This window comes from Girardinichthys multiradiatus, chromosome 24, assembly GCF_021462225.1.
Source record: "Girardinichthys multiradiatus isolate DD_20200921_A chromosome 24, DD_fGirMul_XY1, whole genome shotgun sequence".
Taxonomy (NCBI): domain Eukaryota; kingdom Metazoa; phylum Chordata; class Actinopteri; order Cyprinodontiformes; family Goodeidae; genus Girardinichthys; species Girardinichthys multiradiatus.
The window spans coordinates 10,908,620-10,926,683 of NC_061816.1; the positions used below are offsets into that span (position 1 = coordinate 10,908,620).

At 39.8% G+C, this 18,064-nt stretch overlaps 1 protein-coding gene across 2 annotated transcripts in view; it reads right to left on the reverse strand.

The window, feature by feature from the left end:
* Positions 1–18,064, reverse strand: part of mcf2la (mcf.2 cell line derived transforming sequence-like a) — a 63,845-nt gene that overhangs the window by 43,305 nt on the left and 2,476 nt on the right. Inside the window, exon 1 of one of the 2 annotated variants that reach the window (XM_047355396.1) lies at positions 9,295–9,434. The exons of the other annotated variant lie outside the window; for it this stretch is intronic. Within the exon in view, the coding sequence (XP_047211352.1) occupies positions 9,295–9,373 (79 nt within the window). The 5' untranslated portion in view covers positions 9,374–9,434. Of the gene's footprint in view, positions 1–9,294; positions 9,435–18,064 lie in introns of those variants that run through there. 2 annotated transcript variants of the gene reach the window in all.

Sequence of the window (18,064 nt, forward strand, 5' to 3'; positions counted from 1 at the left end):
ACTACAAGACCAAACTTTCTCACCAGCTTTACAGATCATAGTTTGCAGATGAAGAGATTTGTTAGCAGGAAGTCATTAAGCCAATTTTCTGTTTCCCTGTGAGCAAACGTATAACTTTGCCTCCTTCAAAATTCACATTAAATTGACAGCAATCAGCCTGAATCCACCAATATCAATACTTCTACTGTCAGAAAGGCCGTCTTTAAAAAGCCAACTCTAATATACAAAAAACATTACACCCCAACAATCAATATTTAGTCACCAGTCAAAGTAATTCTATTTTTATTGTTTTATAATCCACTGCCTTCTTTGCGATCCAATATAACTGTGTGGAAAGTACATAATCCTGCTTGCTCTTGTAGAACCTAATAAAGCAAACGACCAGTATCCTCTTTCAACATCTTGCTCATTACACATATCTTTGTAAGGTGTATTCTGCAAGCAGATCTCTGGAATAATATTCTAATACAGCTGCAAAAAGACATTTCCATCCCTAATTTCTGTCTTGTTGGTGTATACAATGCTGTTAAAATGCCAGGTTCTGTGACATAATAAAACAAGATACGACAACACAATTTTTACACCTTTTCCACATATAATGTGGCATGTCCCCCGTGCAATTCAACCACAAAAACTGCTAGGGGGAAATGTAAAAAAATAACACAGCTGTAGTAAATTGGATGCAAAAGTGTGCACACCCATATAATGAAAATCTTTGGGGAAGTAACTTTAGATCTAATATCGGCATTTTATTTCCTCTTGATTTTGCAACCGTATTCATTTATTGTGAATTTGATTAACTTAAACTAAAATAAAAAATCAGATGGATCTCATTATACAAAGCTATCTGTCAGATGAAGTTTTATTTTAATGATATATACGTTTAGCCACTGATGCTGGTAAATATGTTGTCCTTGTGCTTTTAGAGCTTATGGCTGCCTTTGACACAGTGGAATATGGCATTTTTATTTCTTGTCTTGAGCACTGTGTTGGTATTAAAGTTGCATACTTGTCTTACCTGGCTGACCAAACTTTTTATGTCAGCATAAATAAGTTTGTGTAGTCTATAGTGTTTATTGGTTGTGGGGTGCCTCAAGGGTCTATACTAAGACCCCTTTATTTTCTTTCTGTATGTACTGCCCTTGAGTTTCATTTTGATGAAATGTTTTTGAGTTTCATTTTATGGTTATGCTGGTGATTGTCAAGTCAACATTAATTTGAAAAACATGTTGCTCACTCTGTTCATCCTTGCCTAAATGAAATCAAAGCTTGGATGGCCCTGAATTTTCCGAATTTCAATGATAAATAGAAGGAGGTCAAAACATTTTGCCTAAGTGGCCCTTGTGACATCCACTATGTAAATCCTGGGTCTGACTCCATATTTGAAATCCACTGCTACCAATCTGGGAGTGAAATCGGACTGTGACCTTAGATTTGACACACTTTGTTTACCATTTTTTCTTATTCTCTAAATGTACAGCATTTTGTTCAGCCATTTATTGTTTTTAAATTTGCTTTATGAATTAATTGGATTATACTGGGCATTATTCAACAATGTAATATTAACAAAATCTAAAAAGGAATGAAGGGCTATACAGTTAAAGTAAATGACCACTTTATTTACTTAGCACTTTAAATAAAAGAAAGTAAATAACAATTCTAAGAAAGGAGAAACAAATGTTAAAATCATAAGATAACTCAATAAAGAGGAAGGATTTCCACCAAAGGGGAAGGCATAGAGGACTTGGGGGAATTGCCACGGGAAGCCACAAAAAAACGCAGCTGACCATTATAAATCAGGAGACTTTGATGGTCTCAGGAGTTTGTTTTTCTAAAGCCACCTCCTGCACATTATGTGGATAATGCAGAAATGAAATTAACATGATCTAAAAAATACCTCCTAAAAGTTGCCATATACCCATTGTGAGCCTTAAGCTTTTATGGCGAGGAACTGAGGGATTCCGAGACACCAATCAGTTAAACCGACCTTGCACCAAAACAGAAATTGGACATAGTGTATTGGGCCTGAAGCTGAACTGATCTAGTGAGGAGACAGCTTGGGTTCCATTGCAAGCAAAAATCTGAGACCAACAGAAATGTTATTTAAATAAATAAACCCAAGACATGGCAGCTGCTATGATTCTGTCATTTGAACTGAATTACAAACTGCAGATTTAAAAGGGAGTGGTGCTTAATAATAATTTTTCTTTTGTTAACCACGGCTATTGCCAAGAAAACACTTGCTATCATCATCACTTGGCGTCAAAAAATGTTTTAAGGCAAGAATATTGCTGATGGTAAGACAGCACCCAAATCAATATTATATTGAGTCATCAAAAAATGAGGGTTCTGTTTTTGTAAAGAAAGCTTCAGAAAGTCCAGCAAGTGTCATGACCCTCTCTTAATTGGGATTCAGCAAAGGAATTGGGTTGCCTCCAGTGCAGAGCTTTCTCAGGAATAGCAGGTGTGACAGTTTCTGTACACACAGTGAGACCAAGATGATTGCAAGAATAATGGCAGCAAGGAAACTACTTCTGTCCTAGAAAAACATCAAGGACAGACCAACATCCCTCAACAGGTACCAGGATCGGACTGCAGAGGACTGGGAGGAGAGTTGATGAAGCCTCCAATGAAGCCCCTTTCAGACTGTTTGGAACATCTAAATATGTACTGTCCAGAGATGAAAAGGCGAACAGTATTATGAGTCCTATTTCATGGAACTAACAGATAAGCATCCTGAAACCTTTCATGATTGGAGATCCCTCTTGTCAAAAGGACTTGCTCACTTGTAATTTTGCCTCTAAACCCTGCTATGAATAATGATAATTTGATAGTCTCCAAGTACTGATCCAGCAAAAATGGGCCACCATCAGTCAGTATTTGGTCCAGGACGCTGGGGCAAATGGCATTATTCTCATAAAGAAAAGTTGATATTGTAAATATTGAATGTTGCATAAACTTGATGACAAATCAAACATTATTTCAAAGATGCTTAGGAATGAAGATGAGATGGGTTTATCAGAACTGTTTTTTTACTCAAAATCTTTAAAAAACAAATTCTGTCAGTCTAAAACCATTTGGCCATATCTGTAATGTCAGTGGTTCTTGATGTTTTTAGAAGAAATTTGAGACCCAAGTCTAAACCCTTGTTATGCTAGCATAGAAACATAGATAAAACATTAAAGCGACAGCATCAACTACTGGTTCATTTCACCAAAGAAGCATTCCAGTAACAACTGACCCAACATTGCTCAATCCTCCATTAAATCACTTTTTTCCTTCCCTTAACTTGACAATAAAACCTTGAGATACCAGAGCTGATTACCCACCATAACCTGAGGCAGACAATATTGTAGTTTCTTTTGCAAAAAGCATGGACTCAGACTTGAATGGTTCACATACTCCAGAGTCCAGAGACATCCTCCACACAGCATTACAACGGACCACACTGTACCTCTCCAATCTTTTGTAACACCATAAACTTTCCTCTCTGGTACCCAGAACTTCCAAGGGAGACTGCTGGCTTTCAATTAAAAAGCACTGGACATTTTATAAAGCTATTAGCACAGGATTGAACCCCTTTTGCAGTCAGAACTGCTTTAAATCTTTTTGACATTGATTCAAAAGGTGTCTGAAACTTTCTTCAGAGATTTTGGTCCATATTCATACAGTTGCTCCACATTTGTCGGCTGCCCATCCATGATGTAAATCTCCTGTTCCACTTAATTGCAATGGTGCTCTATTGGATTGATATCTGGTGACCACAGAGGCCACTTGAGTACAGCGAACACATTGTCATGCTCAAGTAGGCAGTTGCATTGAACAACTGGTACTAAGGGGCCCAAAGTGTGCCAAGAAAACATCCCCAACACAATTATATCACCACCACCGGCCTCAACAGTTGGGGTTGAAGGGATCCATGCTTTCTTGTTTATTTCTCACCATTCCATCTGAATATTGCCTTGAAACCCAGTCTTTGCAGATCAGGCAGTGTTTTTCCAATAAGCTATTGTCCAGTATGGCAAGCCTGTGCTCACTGTAGCTTCGGTCCCAGTTCTGAACTGGCAAGAGTGGGACCCAGTGCAGTCTTCTCCTGCTATTGCCCATTAGCTTCAAGGTACAAGATGGTGTTGTGCATTCAGAGATGGTTTTCTACCACGGTTGTTAGAAGTGTTTGAGTTAGTATTGCCTTTCTATTATCTCAAACCAGTCTGCCCATTCTTCTCAATGACCCCAACAAAGAATTTTTATCAACACGACTGCTGCTCACTGGATACTTCCAGACAATTCTCTGTTAACCACAGAGGTGGTTGTTTGAAGATCCCAGCAGATAAACGGTTTCTGAAATACTCAGACCAGATCATCTGACACCAACAACCATGCCACGTTCAAAGTCACTAAATGTGCTTTTGTCCCCATACTGATGCAGTTTTCAGCATGTCTAGGTATTTCAGTGTCAAGGTTTTACATATTGAGCAACATGATGTAGAGCAGAAACATAGCACTCTCTTTGCGTGTGCCACACAAGAGTTGTTACTAAAAATAATCCCATCATGTCTAAATACAGACCAAAGCTCCCAGAAATATACCAGAATAGACCTGTACATGCTCTACTTTTCTCAAAGATACCCTTAATTGTCAAGACGTTTGATCAAACACTAACCTTTACTAATGCAAACACAACACACCTATTCTTCTGTCTTATGCAAAGATTGCCAGGAAACAATGGCAACCTTTACTGTGCCACCTTAAGTAAATAAGGATATTAGACACCAACATTTACATGCTTCATATTGTGCTGATTGAAATTCCTTCTCACGCCGTTTCTAAAACATCCAAATTCAGGTTGTTTTTAGAAGAGGAAGACAAAAACAGCTGGCCCGACAGCTTTGGATGAACTAAATAGAAGTTCAAATATTTGTTCAGAGAGTGACTTTAGCAGAAAGTACAAACATCAGCAGCAATGGTATGAACGCCCAAGGAAGGGACGGCAAAGTTCTCAATAGCTGCCTTACTGGACAAAGGTCCATAAACTATTTTCTCTGTCATGTGAGGACATGACAAGAGTCTGCATAGTAAAGAAAATATCCACAAAACTTGCTCCAGATGGTGCAAACAGTTCAGTGGATCACATATTAAAATAAGACTCTGATTAATGCACATTATGCACAGGCGTATAAGAAATACAACCATTTCATGCACAATGAAAACGTAAAAAAAGTATGACCAAAATCCCCTCAAAAGTCAGAAAATTGTTTGCGTGATTATTAGGATATTCCATGTAATCATCATGTGGCTTACAAGAACAAAAGAAAAGGAAACATTTCCTGAAAAGCTGCTCTTTTCATTTGTATACAGGTCCTTCTCAAAATATTAGCATATTGTGATAAAGTTCATTATTTTCCATAATGTCATGATGAAAATTTAACATTCATATATTTTAGATTCATTGCACACTAACTGAAATATTTCAGGTCTTTTATTGTCTTAATACGGATGATTTTGGCATACAGCTCATGAAAACCCAAAATTCCTATCTCACAAAATTAGCATATTATTAAAAGGGTCTCTAAACGAGCTATGAACCTAATCATCTGAATCAACGAGTTAACTCTAAACACCTGCAAAAGATTCCTGAGGCCTTTAAAACTCCCAGCCTGGTTCATCACTCAAAACCCCAATCATGAGTAAGACTGCTGACCTGACTGCTGTCCAGAAGGCCACTATTGACACCCTCAAGCAAGAGGGTAAGACACAGAAAGACATTTCTGAACGAATAGGCTGTTCCCAGAGTGCTGTATCAAGGCACCTCAGTGGGAAGTCTGTGGGAAGGAAAAAGTGTGGCATAAAACGCTGCACAACGAGAAGAGATGACCGGACCCTGAGGAAGATTGTGGAGAAGGGCCGATTCCAGACCTTGGGGGACCTGCGGAAGCAGTGGACTGAGTCTGGAGTAGAAACATCCAGAGCCACCGTGCACAGGCGTGTGCAGGAAATGGGCTACAGGTGCCGCATTCCCCAGGTCAAGCCACTTTTGAACCAGAAACAGTGGCAGAAGCGCCTGACCTGGGCTACAGAGAAGCAGCACTGGACTGTTGCTCAGTGGTCCAAAGTACTTTTTTCGGATGAAAGCAAATTCTGCATGTCATTCGGATATCAAGGTGCCAGAGTCTGGAGGAAGACTGGGGAGAAGGAAATGCCAAAATGCCAGAAGTCCAGTGTCAAGTACCCACAGTCAGTGATGGTCTGGGGTGCCGTGTCAGCTGCTGGTGTTGGTCCACTGTGTTTTATCAAGGGCAGGGTCAATGCAGCTAGCTATCAGGAGATTTTGGAGCACTTCATGCTTCCATCTGCTGAAAAGCTTTATGGAGATGAAGATTTCATTTTTCAGCACGACCTGGCACCTGCTCACAGTGCCAAAACCACTGGTAAATGGTTTACTGACCATGGTATCACTGTGCTCAATTGGCCTGCCAACTTTCCTGACCTGAACCCCATAGAGAATCTGTGGGATATTGTGAAGAGAACGTTGAGAGACTCAAGACCCAACACTCTGGATGAGCTAAAGGCCACTATCGAAGCATCCTGGGCCTCCATAAGACCTCAGCAGTGCCACAGGCTGATTGCCTCCATGCCACGCCGCATTGAAGCAGTCATTTCTGCCAAAGGATTCCCGACCAAGTATTGAGTGCATAACTGTACATGATTATTTGAAGGTTGACGTTTTTTGTATTAAAAACACTTTTCTTTTATTGGTCGGATGAAATATGCTAATTTTGTGAGATAGGAATTTTGGGTTTCCATGAGCTGTATGCCAAAATCATCCGTATTAAGACAATAAAAAACCTGAAATATTTCAGTTAGTGTGCAAGAATCTAAAATATATGAATGTTAAATTTTCATCATGACATTATGGAAAATAATGAACTTTATCACAATATGCTAATATTTTGAGAAGGACCTGTATTGTAAGTTGCACAGAGAAAATCTGATCTTAATCCTATGCTTCAAACAACAGCAAAAGCTTTTTACTCATCACAGGTATCTTACATATAAACTTACTGTACAGCAGCTGGCAGCAGTTCATACATCTGTAGAAGGTCTTCATCTCCTCCACAGTGATGGAGACAAATCTCTTGTTTCCATACTGCTGCTTTACACTGCCTTCCCTCATATCCTCACTCTCCACCTTTTCCCTCACCATCTTCATCTGTTCATAGAAGAACAGATATTGCCAGCTTTTACTCCGCTCTCTTCATCTGTTTGCAAACTCTCCCGTTCTGCTTCTGCTGCTCACCTGTCAAGATGCCCCGTGTGATCGCGTCACTCCCTTTTCTTCCACCCCTCCCTTCAGCGGCAACATATCTTTCAACATGTAATATGTTTGAACAGGGGCCGTTTGCTCCAGGCATGGTTTTGAGATCTCAATTAATTAAATCATCATCAAAAACAATTTATATCAGTAAGAGTTTTAAAAGAGAAATGTTACAATCTGGCATCTCAGGTCTTCTGGCTCAAATGTACTCTGCATACCCAGAACCAGAACCAAACATGGAGAAGCAACTTTTAGTTCTTATGCTCCACTAATCTGGAATAAACTCCCAGAAAACTGTAAAAGCACCAAAACCCTAAGTTGGTTTAAATCAAAATTAAAAACTTATTTGTTTAGAGTGGCCCTTGACTGTGCCATCTAGGCATGATTAGTTAAGTTTTCAGTTCAATTTTCCTTTCATTTTCTTGTCCATCATTCTATTCTCTTTATTTTATTTTATTTTTTAAATTACCTCTGTTGTTTGATTTTATCATTTGATATATATACATAAACTTACCTTACCTTACACAGTATGGGGTAGATTGCTTACAGTCACTGACACCCTTCACAAGGTGGATAAGCTATAAAAAGTCATTGATATCTGCATACCCAGTCATATAAATGAAAAGTTGAGTGGAAGGAAAAAATGTCGTAGAAAAGGGATCACAAGCTACAGAGGTAAATGCAGCTTTGCACATGTGCTCCAACTTAATTTGTAAATATTAGGATATACAGATGAATGCAATAAATTAAAATATCATTAAGAAATAACTTGTTTCAATAATCTAGTTCAAAAAGTGAAAACTCATTGTTCCATTACTGTTTTTTGTGCCTCTTGAAGCTCTGACTCCAGCTGCAGTCCAGCCTTGTGAATCCCCCGCCAAAACTTGGTATTTGCTTCACAATCCTCTTAAGGCTGTGGTTATCCTCATTGCTTGTCCATCTATTGCAACTTAATTTTTTCCTTCCACTAAACATTACATCAATATGCTTAAATATGCCTGGAGTAACCACAGTTTTCTCCAGCTTTGTGGACAATAACGTTCACCACACCGCCCCATCTGCCGCTCCTATGTCTGCATACTGCCAGTTAACTGGCTGAAAGAAGGCTCGTAAATGTTTACAGTAGCCATTATCACAGGCATGGCATGGAAATTATAGGAAAGCACCTATTGCTAAACTAAGCACCAAACTAAAGTTACTTTATATAAAACTACAGTTAGATAGTTGACAATAGCTTTAACACCCCCAGTATTGCTCCATGATGAGCAGAACTTCACTATAAACTTTAGTGGGCATTTGTATTTTTACTCAAGTTTGGGTGATAAAATATAAATAATGATAAATGTCAAATAACATAATGAGAGCTGATAATACATTTGTTTTCCTGTTTTAAATAAAAGCAAATAGATGATGTTATACATTTTGTTATAATCTGGTATTTTACTCAAATTTAAAATAAATTGTGTTCGGGCTCAGTGTTCTGACTGCTTGTATCTGGTATAAATCTCATCAAGAAACACAAAATCTTGCGGAGAGTCTCATCACAAGCTTAACCTCTGTTTTCTAACATGCTTAATATAGCAGTGTGTGGAAAAGAGGTGACAAATTGGATCAGTCTAAATATTTAAAATGCTGCCAGAATAAAACGAACCTTTGAAGAGGATATTCCAGAACACTGATGGGATCGTAGTCCAGCAGAGAAGCCTGACATTCAGCAAATATTCAAGCTGGCTCTCAAAATCTCATCTAAAATGTCTTAAATTCATGATAGTTTCTTCCTGTATGCCGTTTAAACTTCTCGCCTTTTTCTCTGGCTTTGTTTGAACAACTTTATTTCACTGTGTGGATCATATGGATTTTCTACAACTATTTCCAGCTCTTTCCTTATTCCTAAACAGAGGTTTTTCCAGCCATGTCCAGACAAAGCGTGCCTGCCTCTTCGCCAGCACATGCATGTAGAAAAAAAATGCAACACTGACCTTGTATGTTTGTCTGTGTGGATTTATGAGCATTAGTCCTTTTTGCAGGTTGACGGCCACAGCAGAGGCAGGCAGACATGGCAGACAAAGGTCGATTTTGTGCTCATCTGCCTGTTCATTCGTCTGTCAACCAGCAAACGCGCGTCTATGCTGGTGAAATACCGACTTATGAGGTAAGATTTCAATTAGCCAGTCACAGAGGTCATATCAGCTAATCAGTAACAACACTGAATCCAGAGGTCCGCTACTGCCCCTCCTGGTCTGCTGAGCTGAGAAATCAGACCAGATCTTGTTTTGACACGGACACATTTGTGCTGCAGAATCAGCAGGAATTACACAATGAATTGTTCTCATATGTTTTAATCCTTATGAGTGAAACACAACAAAGGAGTCCCATATCGTTCCTGCTGCTAGGAAATCCTGTTCTGTCATCTTGGCACATTATTCAAACCACAAAACTCAGCTACAGGAAACTGTGAATAACTAAATGTAAAAAGAATACATAAAAAGTCAAGCTTTTCACCTATAAAAGTCACACGAACTGCCATAGAGAGGCTGACACTAACCTCTTCTCCAGATCGGTTGGTGGCTCTGACTGTGGTGTGTTTGTCGAGTCAGCAGGCTGATAGATACAGACACATCACGCAGAAGCTGAAACAACAACTCTTGACTGTCTTGAATTAACTCCAAAAGAGACATTTTCCCACTACAGTATTTTTAATAAATAACATGAACTCAATTCCTGCTGCCTTACGTCTGTTTTTCCCTCAATTTAGCAGCGGTGTATACGTCTTGTGAGTGTGTGGGTATTTATCTCATTTCATGAGTTTATCTCAGGAAAAGAGGGGTGGAGGGTGGGCAGGGACAAGAATCCCCCAACAGCTAATTATACCATTGTAGACTACCAGTGTAAGTGATTAAAACAAAAGTACATTATGTTCGAATGTCGCCCTGAAAGTAATAAAATTATTGCTTAAAACTGGGTAATTATTGCTTAAAAGTGACTCATCTTTCTTGTGAAGAATGTCATCTTTTACACTGATGGGGAGATGCAGACAGACCTTTTGTTAAATACAGATCTGTAACAAGATTATTTTTGGCCACCGCATTTATTATTTGATCATGAATGCATAACATTCATAACATTAACATGATCATGAAATCATAACATTTTACTATCCATGACCACGTGGCAGTTTTTCCACTTCTCAATAAAACTTAAATTAGATAAATTCCCTCTCAAAATAGCTGCCATGCAGAAGCAGAGAACTGCCACTGGGAATATTGGTTTATTATCTTAAATGATGCAGAAGTGCATCTGAAATGACCAATATTTCTTAGGGGTTTAACATGACTTAGGTAACGAATGAATAAAATATTCAGAACGGCCTTGCAGGATTTCGGTGAGGCCATGGAGAAGCACTACCAGTTGGCCTTGAAGCGATTCTGGCAAACCGTCCGGTGCCTCAGGAGGGGGAGCAGTGTTTCGCCAACACTGTTTACAGTGTGGGTGGGGAGCTGCTGACCTTGATTGGGGAAATTATCGGGCGGTGGAAGGAGTACTTCGAGGATCTCTTCCATCCTGCCGTCAAGCATTCCCTGGTGAATGCAAAGGCTGAGGACTCGGGGTTGGACTCTTTCATCACCCAGGCTGAAGTCACCAAGGTGGTTAAAAAGCTCTACGGTGGCAGGGCATCGGGGGTGGATGAGATCCGCCCTGAGCACCACAAGTTCCTGGATGTGGAACTGGATGGGGCTGTCATGGTTGACAAGCCTCTTCAACATTGCATGGCAGTCTGGGCAGTGCATCTGGACTAGCAGACTGGGGTGGTGATCCCCCTTCGCTCGAAGTGTGACCGGAGGGTGCTGCCCTTTGTCACCGGTCCTGTTCATAACTTTCATGTACAGGATTTCTAGGCGCAGTCAAGGGGTCTGGTTTGGGGACCAATGAATTTTGTCTATTCTTTTTGCAGTTGACGTGGTTCTGCTGGCCCCCTCTAGCCAAGACCTACAGCATGCACTAGGGCGGTTCGCAGCCAAGTGTGAAGCGGCAGGGATGAAAATCAGCTGCACCAAGTACGAGGCCATGGTTCTCGACCGCAAAAGGGTGGCTTGTCCTCTTCAGGTTGGAGGGGAGTTCCTGCCTCAAGTGGAGGAGTTCAATTATCTCGGGGTCTTGTTCACGAGTGAGGGAAGAATGGAGCGTGAGATCAAGAGACGGATCGGTGCGGCTGCCGCAGTAATGGGGACGCTGTGCCAGTCCGTTGTGGTGAAGAGAGAGCTGAGCCAAAAAGCGAAGCTCTCGATTTACCGGTCTGTCTACGTTCCTACCCTCACCTATGGCCATGAACTTTGGGTCATGACCAAAAGAACGAGATCCCAGATACAAGCGGCTGAAATGAGCTTCCTCCATAGGGTAGCTGGGCACTACCAGAGATAGGGCGAGGAGCCCAGCCATCCAGGAGGTGCTCTGAGTAGAGCCGTTGCTCCTCCACACAGAGAGGAGCCAGTTGAGGTGGCTCGGGCATCTATACCGGATGCCTCCTGGACGCCTTCCTCGGGAGGTGTTCCAGGCACGTCCCACCAGCAGGAGGCCTAGGGGACGACCTAGGACACGCTGAAGGGACTATGTCTCTCGGCTAGCCTGGGAATGCTTTGGGCTGGAGGAGGCGTCTAGGGACGTCTGGGTGTCTCTACTGAGTCTGCTGCCCCCGCAACCTGGTCCCGGATGAAGCGGAAGACGACAAGTACGAGTACGAATAAAATATTATATATTTTTTTTAAAAGCATATGCGACCATTATTTCTTCTGTGATACAGCAGGGTTTTAAAAGTCATTTAATATGTTTAAAATCTTAAAGCAGTAGTCCTAAATTTTATTAAATGAGGAGAGAGACAGAGAGAGGACATTTTTAAATCTAACAGCTTTGTATGGTGGCTTACAGGTGCAAACTAGAGGATGACACGGGAGTGGATTTTCTCTCCTGTCACATCCCGCTCCCACCGAAAAATGTCTTGTCCCATCCCAATCCCAGGCCACCATAAAAAAAAAATCCTGTCCCATCCCACTCCTGGTAAATTGACTCCCACTCCCATCCCGCTCCCATTTAGGACGACTCCCACTCCTGTGCCACTCCCATTTTTGTTTTCTTAATTTGGTTTTTTGGCAATTTCTTTCTTTGAAGGACCAGTTAGGTCCCTCTTTTAGTTGTAGTAAAGGCCAGTTAAAGCAAAAAGAACAATAATGAAGAAATAATAAAATATCAAACAAGGAAACCACGCCTATCCTGGTCCTCAGGGACCCCTTCTCTGCAAGTTTTAGATGTGTGTCTGCTCCAGAACACCTGATTTAAATTCTGACATGACCTCCTATACAGGCATCAAGAATGGAGGGTCAAACTGGACAAAATTAATACAATAAAATCATCATTAAATAAATAAATGTTGTGAATGTCCTATAAGTGAAGTAAATGTAACATGAAAGAAATGTAACATTAAATGTGCCATTAAATTAAAGGTACCATTTATTTATTTAATACATCATTAGAAACAATAAATGTACCATTATATCATGAAATAGACTATTATGCAATTAAATGTGCCACTGAATAATTAAGTATAATTTTAAAGACATGACGTAACTAGTGGTACACTTAATATTTAATGATGTATTAAATAAATTGTACATTTAATGTTACATTCAATTTTTTCTATTTCACAACATATTTATTTAATATCTTCCCTTGATGAAGCCTTTCCCCTCTACTGTGGTAAAGGCTTTTAAATCTTTAGTGCACATGCAGCACTTTTGTTGGTCAGATGAGACTTGACACATGTTGGTACTTTTGGTTTGATGAATGAAGAGATGCAGGACTGATTTAATCCAGAATCTGCCTTACAAGTGTCCCTTAATCACTGCTGTACTTGATTACGACTAAACACGTTTTACAAGCAGCAGACTGCGTGTTAACACCACTACATTCAACTCTCCTGAAGTTCAGTAATATTTGCGACTTTCCTGTCAGCTCTATGAGTTTAATAGATAAGTCGTTACTTCTGACTTTACGTAGCAAATCCAATTTTACCACATCCAGTTCTCCACCTGCGTTTGCTCCCACCATCCTGAACGCAGGTGGGAAAACATCAAGCAGAAGCACTGTTGACTTGTGGGTCATGTAGTTCCTTTGACTGGCATGATAGTATAGGCTTCTTAGAAAAAAACTACACAATGGCACCGTCAATTCAAGTTTTTTTGTTTTTTTTTTAAAGTTTATAACAAAGTCTCAGTTTTACATTTCCAAAGACAATTGATCCTAGTTTGTTTTCCCTCCTATTGGTTAGCTACTAATCCTATTGGTTTATCCTGTACCGTCCCAGTCACATGATCTTTACTAATGCTGTCTCCCATCCCGTGGGATTCCCTAAAAAATGTCAACCTATAGAGCAAACGGCTAAACGGGCCACGAAAGGGAAAACACACTTATCATTTATGAATGATAAACACAAAAATTCAAAACACACAAACACAAAAAAAAAACAATGCAATAGAAAAATGCTGCAATCACAGAAAATAGAAGCAAAAGGGAAAAAATTCGCAAAACTCATAAACAGCACGTTAAGACTTCCAACCTTGTGTTCCTCAATTCCACATTCCCGTTGATGGGTTTGAGTGCGTAGTGTATCCCAATTCTCTAGAGTGGTCTTCCGCCCCGCCAACCTTCACACCCTCGATCTACACTTCGGCTAAGCACGCATTGAAGCGTTCAAGCAGACTTCACCGAAGTATATTACCTACAATTCATTGCTGGATGTGATGTTTTGAGCAAAATGGTGGAATATGGCGATGTTCTACGATCTAACTCCTGTGCCTGTGCAGAAAAAATGTGTTCGGTCTTCTGTTTTTTTGGGGGGAGCTAAATTGGAATAAGAGCCACCCACCGCACCATCAGCTTTGTCAAAACTTTGTGGAGTGCAAAGCGTTCAAATTCCACCCCAATGTCCTTTAACTGCTCCTGTTTTGGATAACAGACGACTATTCATTCAATTCCTGCACTTTCTTGTCCTGAAAACGATTGTTTGTTGCAGTTTTAAAATCATTTTAGCAGTAAGACTGCCTTTTTTTTAAAGATATTTTTTCAGCACTAGTGGCCTTTATTTATTTATTTATTTTTTAACGGTAGGCAGACAGGAAAGAGGGGTAGAGAGAGGGGAAGACATTCGGCAAATGTCGCCGGGTCCGGGACTCGAACCCGAGACAGCCGCTTTGAGGACTGTAGCCTCTGCTTACGGTCGCGCGCTTAACCCCTACACCATCAGCGCCCAGACTGCCATTTTTGATTTTGCAGTTACAACAGCCAATGACGTGACCAGTAATGTCCCCGTTCCCATATTTTGCACGGTTGCAACCAGTGTGCTCAAACCCCTACGAAACCAAACCACACCAAACCACCCTATAGAGGAGCGTAGGGTGTAGTGTGGGTATTGGGACATGGCCATAATCTGCAAACTCGCTCTACAAAACGGAAGTGCACCACACCACCAGGGGGAGTCGGCCACCTAGTCATTTGGGACCAGACCCCCAGTAAAGACATTAATAAGACGCCCTGAAGAAACTTGGAGGGAAGGAAGAAAAGGTATGTTTTCCTTCATGTCTTTTTCAAGTAGGTGGTCATGAGATTTTACAATATTAAAGAACAGCATATTTAGGTCGATAATATTAGTGATCGACTTCCCCAAGAGTCTTTCTCTTTTCATTTTTGCAGAATGTTTCCTTTTGCTTCTCTCTGTTTTCTGTGATGGCAGCATTTTTTTTTTTTGCAGCGTTTTTCTGTTGCATTGGTTTTTTGTGTTTTTAAGTTCGCATCATTTATGAACGATGGAGTTTGCATCATCCATGTGTTTGCAGCGCTTTTTCCTCATATGTTGCGGGTTTGCATCTGTCGGCCACCGAAGGTTTTAGCTCCCGCCCCTGCTCCCCACCTGAAAATGCTGTAAACCACGCCTCCTATACACACGTGCACGCGCAGTATGACCAATAGAAAGCAATGTCATTGAGAAAGATAAAAGGGTAAATGCAAGGTTGAACACTACTAATCGCCTATTACATGTAAGATGAATCCCCTTTTGTTCCCCTCCCTCTTTTTCCACAGTTAGCTTGAAGTTCAAACTACAGACTGACATTACATGTACTGTAGGTCTGGTTAGCATTCAGGCTAGCGCCATACTAGCACTACTGCAGCATAAAACAATCACCTACAGCATTATTTGTGTTATTTAAAAACAATCTTCGTAATAACTAGTTAAATACAATAACTTATTTGGCTTTTACCTGTTCAAAAGGAAATTTGCCAACTCTTTCATCTTTCATCTTTCATCCCTCCATCCTGTAAAAAAAGCTGTAAACGTCTCACTGCAAGTTTTTTAGAAAGATTTTTACGCGGCCTAAACTTTCTTTCTGCTGAGGAATTGGTAAGTTCGGTCCTTGTTCTGATTTATCTATTTTGTACCTCCCGGTAACCCCTTTCACGCGCAATGGTGCCCAACTGCGCATGCGCGTTGACACTTCGCTCCCTCCAGATGAACACGCAAGCCTATTGGTCAAAGTTGTAGGTGCGCATCTAAGTAATCACAGATGACCTAGTTTACATCATACTACATGGTCGGATGGTCAAACTTCAGCATTTTCTAAATTATTTTAACAATAAAATTTAAAGACTTCAGCTTTACATTATGTTGTCAGTTACAGAAAGTCGAGTGAAGTAGAACAGTCTCAGTCAAACAAGAAGCCGGATTGTTCCAACAGGTTCTGGGTCAATATCTTTCTTGAAGACTGTGTTCTCATGACAACTAAGAATTGATTTACAACTTAATAATATTTGAAAATATTCATACTTGTCTCTTTCAAATGTCAGTACCACTGTATTTCTTGTCTGACAAGGGCTTAAGTTGCTGACAGCCAAAGCAAAGAGTTTTCTGCTCTAAAAAGTTGCAGGATCAAAGGAATGGTGTTTTCAAAACTAAATCAATGCAATTCTGACAAAGCTGAAGCTAAATGATGCATGAGTCACAGGAAATAAGTTTAGGAAATGTAATGAAAACATAGATAAACTTATGTCCAAATGTGATTAAGGTAAGGCCTTCATTAAAGTCATATTTACTCTACAAGTGGGTTGTAAAGCATGATACTTTAGCCTAGCAAAATATTTTGAAGGGTTATGAAATAAAAATTTAATTTTTAATTTCTAACATCATTGTAACCATAATTGTGAGTCCTAAAGAGTCTGACTGTGCAAGCAAGGCTGGGTAAGTTATTTTTAACCAAACTGTATTGTGTTGCAACCCATGAAGTAACCATCAGCCACTTTAAATGACTATGATGAAATTCACGTCATCCAAAGCACGAATGAAGAGGTGGTTTCTTATATATTAGGCTTAATGTTTATTCAAAGAATAAAGATAGACATTTTCAGTATTTAATCATGTGTCTTTATATCCATTGGGCTAAACTGAAAAAACAAGTAAATGAATATTTAAGTAATGTTAAACTAACTAGTAAAGTGAACTACACACTACTTGATTATTGGCAGTTTGAATGGAACAGGAGCTCTTTTTCCACAAATAGGAAAGTTAAGACTCAAATATCTGTTGAATTTTTAGATGTCAATAGGAAAGTGAATTTGATGCTTTAAATTTGAATTTTTTGGACTTATTTATTATTTAAGAGAGGAGATTAAATGGAAAAACCTTAGAATAAAAATAGAAGTTCCAAGGTTGTGAACAGCCAGAGAATCCACTAGCATTCATATCAACATCTGCTCAGAACCAGGGTGAAGTGCCTTTCTGGGTTTAACATGTTTTGCCATCTTTATCTCCTGAGAACTCCTCCATCTCCACAGAAATACATCCACCTTATGCTCATCTCTTTGGTCCAGAGACCCGTCTGCACACATGGGACAGTACTGCTTCTCTTGCTCCAAGTTTGGAAGTCTGAAGGTTTTTCAGAACCAGATTTCTAATGCAAAGAGGGCATGCTCAGAAGGTTGCTGGATTAAGTAAACCACACAATGAAGAGGTGGGAAATACAAACATGGTTCTCACAGAGTTTGACTCAAAATAAACAGATGCACGGCCATTTTTTATTCACAAACAAGGTGATCAATCCCGGTTGACTCACTTGGGTCCTTCTGGACAAAAGCTTTCTGTGAGTTTGGTTCCTGAACCCCTCTCTGACTCAATTTGAAATTCCACCTAAACCAACCAATCAGAAACAGACTTTTGGGCAACATGGAAGCTCATCATAATATAGCCAGGGAGTTTAAGGGGTCTAAAGTCTAAAGTTAGCCAGCTACCAAACGTTTTACCTTCTGAGATGCCAGAGGGTCTCAGAGATATGAGATTTGATCCACAACATTTCATCTCAACTGAAACAAGGTATTTTATGTCATCAATTTTACAACTGATTGTAAGGAATTTAACATTCAAATTATTCTCTTAAAGAAAAGTCAGATTTTAATCTCAGGATGACATCTCACATATTCTTCTAAAAAGGAAAAACTATGATTTTCTTCTACATTTCTTAATTTTGTTTCATAAAAAAATCTAGTGCGGCAGCAAATTGATTTTATTTAAATAGAACACCACAACGGCATTCTAAAAGGTCACAAACATGTTCTGTTTAAAGAAAAACAAACAATTTATTTAGATGGTGTATTTATTACTACATAAAATATGATTTATTGCAGTGAAATCATCTCACACAAAAATGAGTGTCA